At 40.6% G+C, this 10762-nt stretch overlaps 1 protein-coding gene across 3 annotated transcripts in view; it reads left to right on the forward strand.

The window, feature by feature from the left end:
* Focad (focadhesin) overlaps positions 1–10762 on the forward strand; it is a 324827-nt gene that overhangs the window by 246510 nt on the left and 67555 nt on the right. For all 3 annotated transcript variants that reach the window (XM_029539699.1, XM_029539698.1, XM_021199728.2), the window contains 2 exons: positions 1824–1916; positions 6126–6214. In XM_029539699.1, coding sequence (XP_029395559.1) covers positions 1824–1916; positions 6126–6214 — 182 coding nt within the window. The remainder of the gene's footprint in view (positions 1–1823; positions 1917–6125; positions 6215–10762) is intronic.

The following is a 10762-nucleotide window of genomic DNA, read 5'->3' on the forward strand; positions in this document are numbered from 1 at the left end:
GGGGGGAGGGGTATGGGAATCTTTCGGGATAGCATTTGAAATGTAAATAAAGAAAAAAAAAAAAAAGATTGAGGGATAATTCCATAAAGCATTGGGAGTCTAGGCTGGAAGGCTGGAGGGCTGGAAGGCTGGAGGGCTGGAAGGCTGGAATGTCGTGTTCCCTGCATCCCTGCATCCACTCTGAGTGTGGCCAGAGCCAAAGGAGGATTAGTTGGGTCTCCTCATGATGGCCTCTTTCAGATGTGCTCCTCGGCAGGCATAGCTTTCTTCTTTGAAGCTCAGCATTCTGTGTGCTCATTTCCATATACATCTTTCTAGAATCCTTTCCCCTTTCAAAGTCAATATTAAGAATGGATTGAAACTATTGTCTTTCCTCGTGATTCGGTGTTCTTTTTGTCAGTGTGTTGAGACTGACAAGAATTCTTAGTTGTACGAAGATATCCATGGAGTTATGGCAGGGGAATCTGAAAATAGTTTGTAGTTCTTAAGTAAGAGGTAAAACTCAGGTTGTATTATTTGAGCCCCCAAATAGGAGCTAGTGATAATATGTTTTGTGAATAGGGAACATTGGATTTTCACAGGAAAGGATGAAGTATTTGGAAACAGAATAGGGATCAAAACTGAGGATCTCCTTCTCAGCTGGATATGTAGCCTAGGTTATTGTTTAGCTCCTGGATAGTACAAGAAAAACCTGGGCTGGAGGGCTCATTCCTTTAGTTGGTGGACACAGTGTCAAGGCCCTTCACAACCCACCTGGCAGGACACAGTGACAAGGCCCTTCCCATCCCACCTGGCAGACTGAATACTCAGTCAGAAAAAGTGTTTATAATTTCTTCCAACTCATTTCATGGTCTGAGTGTCCATCTCATGCTGTTCAAGTATCTAATCAAAAGTGATTGGCAGAATTAACCCTATTGTTCTCTTCTGCCCCATACCCTATAGAGCCTTCACAGTCACACCTTGCAAACGGTTTGTGCCCATTTCTTGCACAACTCTGTCATGATGGTATACACACTTCTCTCTCTCCTGTGTAGGGAGGTGAGTGAAAGCTTAGGGACATGGATGAAAGTGTTGCTTGTTGAGCTGAGGGTTGCATGAACTGTGAAGCACTGTTGTAACTGTTTCTCTTGAGGCATCTTGAACAGGAGCAGACCCTGGGAAAATGTGTTGCAAGATTGCTGTGTACTAATAGGTGGAAACCAAAATGACTGTGCAAGCCAGATGCTTTGTCTGGGCTCTGCTCAGGAGACCTGACTGTTGGCATGTATTGTTTTTCCCCTGTGTGCCCACACACATGGGAGGGCAACTGTCTAGCAGAGCACATGATTGCTGGGTATCACGCTCATCTGCATGCACTTTTCACTGTGGTTTCTACCCAGCATTTCTGTTGGCAGTTTATGTTTATTACTTCAGGAATGAATATTTGAAATCCAGGCTATGAGTAATATTTGTTTTTATTCAACATTATTGGGGAGTTTGTTTGACAGTACCCTGTTCCCCATCTTTGGCAAGAGGTTTTATAGCCTTTCCCCCTGGTTTTCAGAGAAGGATTTATATTATAAATACATCTTAACTTGCTATTATTGCAGGGTTTCATTTGCTTTAATTTAGAAATTCCAGGCTTACTTTATTTGGTCTTTACAAGATTCCACATTCTTTTCAACTGGGAATACAGTAGAGATATTATTTGTGGTTCCAGTCCTGTACTAATTTGGTTTGTTTTAGAAAACAAACCACTTAAATAAAAGGAAAGAAGAACTGAGGTTTTCATTTTGTTCTGAATTCTGTATAGTCTCATGTGGTTTTGTTCATCTTTCCCACAGGTCCATGTCCAGCTTTCAGAATGGCACCGTGCAATCTTTCTTCCACAGGCCTGGCTTGCATATATGACTCGAGCTTACCATGCCATCTTACAGGTAGGGATACCACAAGGGGTCTGCTTTGTAGGAGAACATTTCCCCCTTATCACTAATTTTATAACAATGTATATTGACTATTTCAAGAATTTTCTCTCTGGGACTGACTACACAATATCTACTACCCTCTGCTTCTAAGGTCCCAGTTATAAACAAAGTTGGACTGCATGAAGGTCCCTCTGGGGAAACAGTGGGGTTATTGGGCTTATTTGAAAGCATGGATGAGGCTTATTAAAAGGAATTGGGATTATCCCAAAGAAGCCTCCCTGGAAAACCTTCCTCCAGTAGGCCTGGTTTCCTCATACCTGCATAGATGATATCCTCTTTCCCTAGGCTTCTCTAGCCTGTCCCTTTCTAGGACACTCCAAGATCCCATGGCAGTAAGGCAGAATTGCACACAGCTGGTTAGGAGTGGCTGAATTCTTAGGTGTAGGTCTGTGACCTTCCCCAGCTTCTCCTGTGAAGGGATTGTCAGTGTTCAACAAGCCAGCTAGATTATCTTTTGCAAGCAGTACAGTTGACTTTCTGAAGACTGAGATTGTTCTACCTAGAGGATCATACTGAACAAGTGTAAGAGCACTTGGGAAGGATAACACTATCAAATAAGCAGTGGTTCCTTTGGCTTGGGACATCTGTTTCTTTCTTACACACTTTAAGGAAGGGAGGGTGGGAAGAGTGAGAGACTAGGAAGGAACAGAGTAAACCTGTGTCTGCTGAGAAAACCAGTGCAGTCATGAGCTTACTGCAGCTGTGGTCGTCTGTACAAGACCCTGTACAAAATCAAGCTAGTTGGCATTCTAACACGGAGGTGAGAGGAGCTTGATCTCCTACCCCTGGCTGAGGAGCTGCTGATCGTTGATGGCATCTGGGAAGAGGTGAGCAAGTGTTCTCTAAGAGTATAGCTCCTGGTAGGTTGATCTGGCTCCAGTGACCCCACCCTCATGAGTGTATCAGTAATGCAAATTGGACTCTAGATTATTAGAAGCAAACTGGAAGCAAAATGAAAGATATGAATAGGGGGGGAGGGGGAGGTACAGTGAATGCCTGTGATCCAAATACAATGTATGAGAGTCTCACTGAATTAATACAAACATCACATTAAATAAAAGAAATGTTAGGCATATGCATATAGTTACACTTAAATTTAAATGAGGATATTCCTATGTTTCTGAATCCCGTCCAGAGCCTGCTCCTAAGTTCTACTCTCTTCTTTCCGTTTTGCCCTCCTGCATCCCCATCTTGACTGCCCCAGAGTATCTGGTCTTGAGTGCCTCACACACTGAGCTCAGCATCTTGTCTCTATGTAGAACCTGCCTGTATCTTTAGCCCCATCTCTTGACGATTCTCACAGACATTTATTTTTCTGCTTTTCCACAGCTACTTCTAAAAGTCAGCATGTATCCCTAATGTCTTGCCTTTCATACATACTGTTCCGTCCTGCCTTGGATGTTGCCATTTCCTGTGCCCACCCCATTTTACCTTGTTCTTTAAATTAGTTAAGTACGTGTTGTACTTAAGTCCTCTCCCCGCTGGATACTGACTGAAAAGTCATTGTTAATAATGGTGTGTATGTCCATAGTCTGAGATTACTTAAGTAGCATGTTTCAGAAGAGGACTTCATGGAATGCAAGGAATCATAGTATTATAGGTAAAAGTGATGGCTGCCTTCTAAGGGCACAGAAAGGAGAGCCAGGGGATGGGTGGGGAAGTAAGGCTGATTGAATGTCTGGACATTTGTGTTCCCATCTACAGTTCAAACCTCAGTGCAGTAGTGCAGTCATTTTAGCCTAGCACTGATGATAAACAGTATAGAACTTCTGATCCCTTAGAACAGAGAAGGGGACCAAGTCCCCACATCAACAGCAGGCGGTCCTTCTAAAGTGCTTAGTCTGTAGCCCACACTTTGATCAGCATTGTGTTAGAGTCCCCATGTAATCTGCGCCTGCATAGCTGCTCCTCTGGAATTCCTGCTTCCTGGTTCCTTGTTATTTTATCCTTCCCAGTATGGGCACCCCTTGTCTTGAATAGACCCTGAGTGAAGGAATGACTTTTTCATGTCTGTATATTTCTGTAACCTCACTATATACCACCACACAATTAGTTTCTATTCAAGAGGCATGAGAGTACAAACCAGAGCACAGACTTCTCTGTGTTCATGCTTCCCTTAGTCATTTGCAGATCGTCCTGGCAGGGTAGGGTGCTGAACTAACTTGAAGGACAGAGAGGGAAATAAAATGCCCCTTCCTGCTGGGAGTTCCTGTCCAGTGGAGAAAGCTACAACCCACTAGCCATTTCATTACAGGATCCTCTATGATTAATGAAGGAAGGAACAAAATTCTGCAAACACCTGGAGAAGGAAATGAGCAATTTCTGTAGTCAGCTGAGAATTTATTTTACTTTAGGGGAAGAAGGGCAAAGTTGAAGAGGGTTGTGATATAATTCAGACTTTACAAAAGCCTCCATTTTTCCCATAACTGCTACTATTTATTGAATACTTGTATGTAGATAACACTTAATATATACTATGTCAATTAATCTTTACAGATATCCAGGAAAGTATATATTATTAAGCCCATGTATAATGATATTATAGGTGGACAATCAGGGTAGGAAAGGGAAGCACATACTTCAAAGCCAACAGTTGGTAAATGAGAGAAATAGAATTTAATTTGGAATCTGCTGATTCCAAAGCCTCATGTGATTGACTAATACCATCATTAATTATAATAACAAATAACACAAGTTGGTCTAATGTTTTATTTACATACTAATTTATTAATTTAATGTGTAAGTGTGTATCTCTGTGTGTATATGTCTGTCTGTGTGTCTATTTGTCTATCTGTGAGTAGGTGTGGGCATGCCATAGGACATATGTGGAAATAAGAAGACAGTTTATTGGAACAGGGTTTCTCCCTCCACTGTGGGTGCAAGATTGGAGGCAAGTGAGCCATCCGTCTTGCTGAGCCATCCGCCCTGCCCTGGTCTAGAAAAGGGACATGCATTTATGAAGTCTTTTATTTTTATTAATATAGACCTAGTATTCTCTTCAGCTGCCATAGTGATGTGTGTGTTTGTTTACTTTCACTTAAGACCTCTTTCCTTTGAATTTTATATTCAGTTGCATCGAGAATTGAAATGGGAAGCTGAAAGGTTCTCTTAAGCAAGGATTTGAAAATTCAGCAGTGTGCTGTAAATCTGTCATTCTTACTTGACAGATGCTTGTGTGCTTTAGCTGATGAGTTTCTTGATTGGATTCATGCATTTGGAACTTTAAAAAGTATCAAAAATGATTTGGAGCAACATTGAGATCTTTGTTTATATAAGAATTCATATCCTGGAGGTGTCTTCTGTTACAATAGCTATGAGTACTTCCATCTGGTGCTGGACAGGTTTGATAGCATTAAACTTGATCAGTTCGAGGAGCTGTCTTCTTGACTACCCTTAGGAAACAGACTGAAAGGTTACATCCTATAGTACTTTCTGGAAGTGGGTAGGTAGGAAGGACACCACTGCTTTTAAACTCTGAACCATCTCTCCAGCCCCCAAACCATGAAAAGATAGTTAAGTATTCTATAATCTTTATTAAATCTGAGATCATGTCCAAAACTGCTATTTTAAAATTACAAATAATAATATCATTGACAGTAGAGTAAAAGGAGAAAACCTGATTATAGTAAAAACTTATGAAGTTTAATATTTGAAGGTGTTGGCCTTAAAGAAAGACTATTAACTCTATTTTTATTCCATGGTTGAGAACTCTATTTCTATAAGAAGTAGAAATGTAACACTGGTGATTACTTTTTATCCTTTTCTTCTTTTTACATAGTAACTGCATCTTAAGTATTATATTCTCATCTAATTCATTTTCTGCTCTTCTGTCATAACAGTGGTACTCAGACCTCAATCTCTGTATAGCAATTGTCAGTAACTGACCATTGCCATGTGGGAAACTTTAAGATGGGACCCATGCGTACCATATCTGCTTTGAATGGCATCCTAGAAGAGAGCACTGCCCTGAGTTGGCCAAGCTCACAAACTCTTTAGGACTTGCCTCCAGTTAACACAGAAGTTCTCTGAGTAGTGATACGAGTTTTCTCCGCACTCATGTTCATTCAAGGTGTACTGAGCCACCAGGACACTTGTGGCCAGTGGCCAAAGGACTTTTCATCCTACAGGTCTACATGCTGATTCCTCTTGTGTGGTTTACAGGGAAGGATAGCAGAGCTGGAGCTGCAGTTGGTGCATGGCAAGGAAGGCCCTGAGGAGGTGCAGTACAAACGAAGCACAGCCTGGCTCTGGTAAGTGGATGGCATTCTGTGGCAGGCTGATGTCCTGGAACACGAGCAGTAAATGCCTTACCTGCCCCCATGCTGGCTACATTACCTGGTGTGAGCTGGAGGGAACTCGCGAGACCCCAGAGGTTTATTTTCACCTACTTCTTAGATATGATTAGGAACATTGTTTTCAGAACTATATACATGTGCGTGTGTGTGTATGTGTGCGTGTGTGTGCGCGCGCGCGTGTGCGTGTGCGTGTGCGTGTGCGTGTGTGTGTGTGTGTGTGTGTGTGTGTGTGTGTGTGTGTAGGGATTCCCATTTCTCAGTGTCTATGAAGAACTGGTACCAGTATCTTCTTTGGAGTGTAAAAACTCCTGAAGCTCATGTCTCATATGCACAGCGTAGTATTTTCATATAACCTATGCACGTCCTTACACATATAAATCACCTCTAGATTACTTTGGCAACTTACACGGGGTAAATTCTGGAATATACTTGTGCTGTATTGTTTAGAGAATATATATACATATTGAGCCCAGGTACAATTTTGCCCAAATACATTCATCTGTGTTGGTTAAATCTATAGATGTGGAACTCACAGACACAGAGTATGAATATGTCTGTATATTTTTTTCCTAATGCACTGTGGGAATGGTTTGGTCCCCTCCATGTTGTTTCTTATAAGGGATTGTTTTAGTCACTTTGAATAAAAATTCTATTTTCCCACCCAATTCATTGCCGTTCCACATCAGATAGTCTAGAGTTGTTCCTCTTCTCCTCTCTTCACTAAGCCATTTTCATGATTGGGTCAGTCTTTCAGCCTCAGGGCTTTGGTTTCGTCGGTGGATGCTTTCTAGGGTGCTTCTACTGTATTACCTAGCAGTGTAGAAGTACTAACACATTTAAAGCAACACAGATGTTATGTCATTTGAGAAGACTAGATTGTCATATTAATTGATGTGGCAAACAAAGGACCAAAAACCTCAATAGCTTTGTGTATATCCACACATTTCTTTATTCAAAATTAAAAGGTACTTGGTTGTAGAAAATAAAATATTTAGGTATTTGATTCTGTTGTTTTCATTTCATAGACTTTTGATAAAAACCAATGGATTTATTATTAGAAATTAAGAATTTTGGTTTCACTTCCTTTTTTTTTTTTAACATGTATGGGTGTTTTGCCTGTTTGTCTGTACATCATGTGCATGAAGTGTCCACAGAGACCAGAAGATAACATCAGATCACTAGAATTGGAGTTTCAGATGGCTGTGAGCTACCATATTCATGCTGGGAACTGAACCCATGTCTTCTGGAAAAGTAGCCAGTGTTCTTAGCCACCGAGCCGCCTCTCCGGTCTCTCCTTATGCTGCTTTGAGATCTAGTTTGATGTTTCTAATTTGACAGGAATGGTATATTTATTGCATTCTCAAAGATGTAGACCTATGGACAGAAAGTCTGTAATTAAACTCACAAGTTGAAGAGAAGTGAGTATCAGGTAGAAATGGTCCTGCATGTTTCTTTAGCATAGCATTGACCTGGAGACTTTTCTATACACCTGATAAGCAACTGATAGACCATTTTGAAATGAACTCTTCAGCAACTTTATTAGAACACAGTCCCTTGAGAGTATTTAAATATGCATACCTGTTTCTGGAAACCAAAAATGGCATCATTAATTTAAGTGATAACATCTAATAACTAATCCTATGTTGCTTTTGTATATTTTTTCTAGTTGGTGTGCCTCTCTAAGAAAGCATATATAATAAATGTCAGTTTCTATTTTTATGTAATAAAATAGTCATGGGTAACTTCTAGAATGGTGGACATTTCTAAAGTGATATCCACAATTATAACATTAATTGCTGATAATTATTAACTTCTGGCAAGATTGTTTATAGAATTTTCTACCCTAGTATTGTTATCTAGTTCCTAATAGTAGCAATCATTTAAAGGAATTTAAAAAAGAAACATTTTCTTGCAAATACTTACGTTCTGATACCGGTATTGAATTATTTGTCTTTTGCTCAGTAAAAGTTCTTATATATTTAAAAAAGCATGAATACATAATAATTTGTAGACAGTAACAGGAAATTTTCAGAGAAAATAAAGACTTTTCAATGCCTTTAAAACACACACACACACACACACACACACACACACACACACACAGTCCCAATCCAAATAAACACATTCCTGCATTATTTCAAATGTATTTATTGTCTGCTCTGTGTCAGGCATTCTTCTAAGCATAGAAGAACAGCATTTTTTTTCTTGTTTTCCTAAGCTTTGTAAACCATTGTACTGAAACATATAGTAAATAAGCAAATAAACAAATGGAATAGGACAGATTTTGATGAGGGCAAAATAGTAGAAAGTGAATGGGCAGTGGTGAGAGGGAGGAGCTGAGGGTTACTTTCACCTGTAGAAAGTTCTAGAGAGCCTGTTTAATAATATGGCCTAGAGGTGAGACCTGAAGTAATGGAGTGAGCCAGTCTAAAGTCTATTGAAGAATCCTGAGACCTGAACTGATGGAATGTGTCAGTCTAGAGGCCAAGAAAAAAAAAAAAACCTAAAAGGACAGTAAGTTTAAAGGAGTGTAGCTAGAAAGAGAAGCCAGGACAGCACAAAAGGAACAAGGGAGGGATTCAGTTGCAACACAGAGTCCTAGAGATAACAAGGTCTCTGTAGGGGCTAACATTGGTGGATTTGAATATGGGCATCTACTTCCTGTTTTGGAAGGAGAACTCTTAAGTCTTATGAAGATGAAGACATACTTTGTGGACTCTGTTCCAGCAATTTAGGCAAGTGTTGGTAGAATCTTGGGCTAAGGTAATAACAAGCAAAGAATGAGGTGAATAGATTGACTCTGTTTTGAAGGTAGGTTCATAGATTTATAATTGCATAAGTTTGAATTATTGGTTTAAATGGAAGATGGACATCAGAGGTAAAACACTGATTGAACAAATGAAGCTCCCACTGGAAAAATGGCCTCCACAACAGCTATCGATCAGATCCTGGATCTGAGGGATGTGTGATACCGAGTGAGGTCTGAAACTAAACATACCAGGTAGGTGTGCGTGTAGAGTGCTAAGGAGATATACGGGTCAGTTTTGGAATCATGGCTGTATTTGTGACAGCTAAAACCATGATGGTGGAGGAAATTTGTAAAGGAAGAGAATTTCAGAGGATTGAGCCCTGGGCTGCTTCATCATTTAAAGGAGCAGAGGATTCAGAGAGAACCATGAACTAGGTAGAAAACAAGCAATCTTCAGTAGGAGAGAACGGAGATAGTGTTGCTTCTCTAGAGTCAAGAACAGAGAGTCGAGAAGGGGATCAGCATTGTGTCAAATACTGAAGATAGAGATTGAGAACTGAGTGTTCAGTCTAGACTCTTGAAAGTCTTCTGTGACCATGAAGGGAGCTGTTTGGGTGAAATTGGGGATAATAGCCAGACTAGGGATGGACTTGAAGTAGAAGGGGATTAACTCGAATTAGGCACAGTGAATTCTACTTTAAAGACGTTTTGCTGAATATGAGTAGTAGTAGTGTAAGTAGCAACTTGAGGCCTTTTCTTCTCTTAAAAGCATAGATATCACAACATCCTCACTTTCTGAAGAGCAATTGATACAAGAAAGTAAAACAGGTAGCGCAGCAGAATAGTGAACCACCAGGCTCTGTTGTGACTATGCATGCCTGTTAATAGACAGCCCTCCCATCTGTTACTATTACACACTGGAAAATAGAAGAAAGATTACAGCAAGTGTAGACAATATGTAGATAAAGTTGTCATTGAAGTACTTCCTAAAATATGCTTGTGATCTATAAGAGAAATTTGCAAGAATGTGAAAAACTTGGCTCTTAAGGATGACTTATTCTCAGGAATGCTGACTAAGAATTTATTACATGTCACATGCAAATATTTATGAAACTGAAATTAAATATGAATAATAAAGCCTGAGGGACTGAGCCTCGAGATGTCTCAGTGGTTCAGAGCAATTTCTGCTCTTACAGAGGACCCAAGTTTGCTTCTCAGCTTACAAACACTTGAAATTCTACTTTGATGGGATCCAGTGCCCTACTCTGGCCTCTGTGGGCACCCGTACACATGTGGCACACATACACACACTTACACATTCATATACATGCATCTCCCCCTTTTTCTCTCCCCCCTCCCTCTCTCTTTCTCTCTCTCACACACACATACAGACAAACACACACATGTAATCAGACATAAAAATGATTCTTTAAAGAATTTTAAAGCCCTTCCAGTCTGCACCAGTACCAGATCACCTAGAGCACAGATTTGGTGGACACCCCCACGGTCCCTAGCGGACTGCCCAAACAATCTTAGGATCACTGGTGAGTGGAACACAACTTCTGCTCCAATCCAATCGCCCACGGGACCTGAGACAGCACCAGGGAAGCAGAAAACTGGCCTGACCAGGGGCACAAATCCCTTCTGGTTTGTGCCAGCACAAGGTCACCTAGGGCGCCGATTCGGCGGACAACCCCATGGTCCCTAGCAAACTGCCCAAGCGATCTTAGGATCACTGGTGAGTGGAACACAAC

The sequence above is a fragment of the Mus pahari genome, chromosome 6, assembly GCF_900095145.1.
Source record: "Mus pahari chromosome 6, PAHARI_EIJ_v1.1, whole genome shotgun sequence".
Classification (NCBI taxonomy): domain Eukaryota; kingdom Metazoa; phylum Chordata; class Mammalia; order Rodentia; family Muridae; genus Mus; species Mus pahari.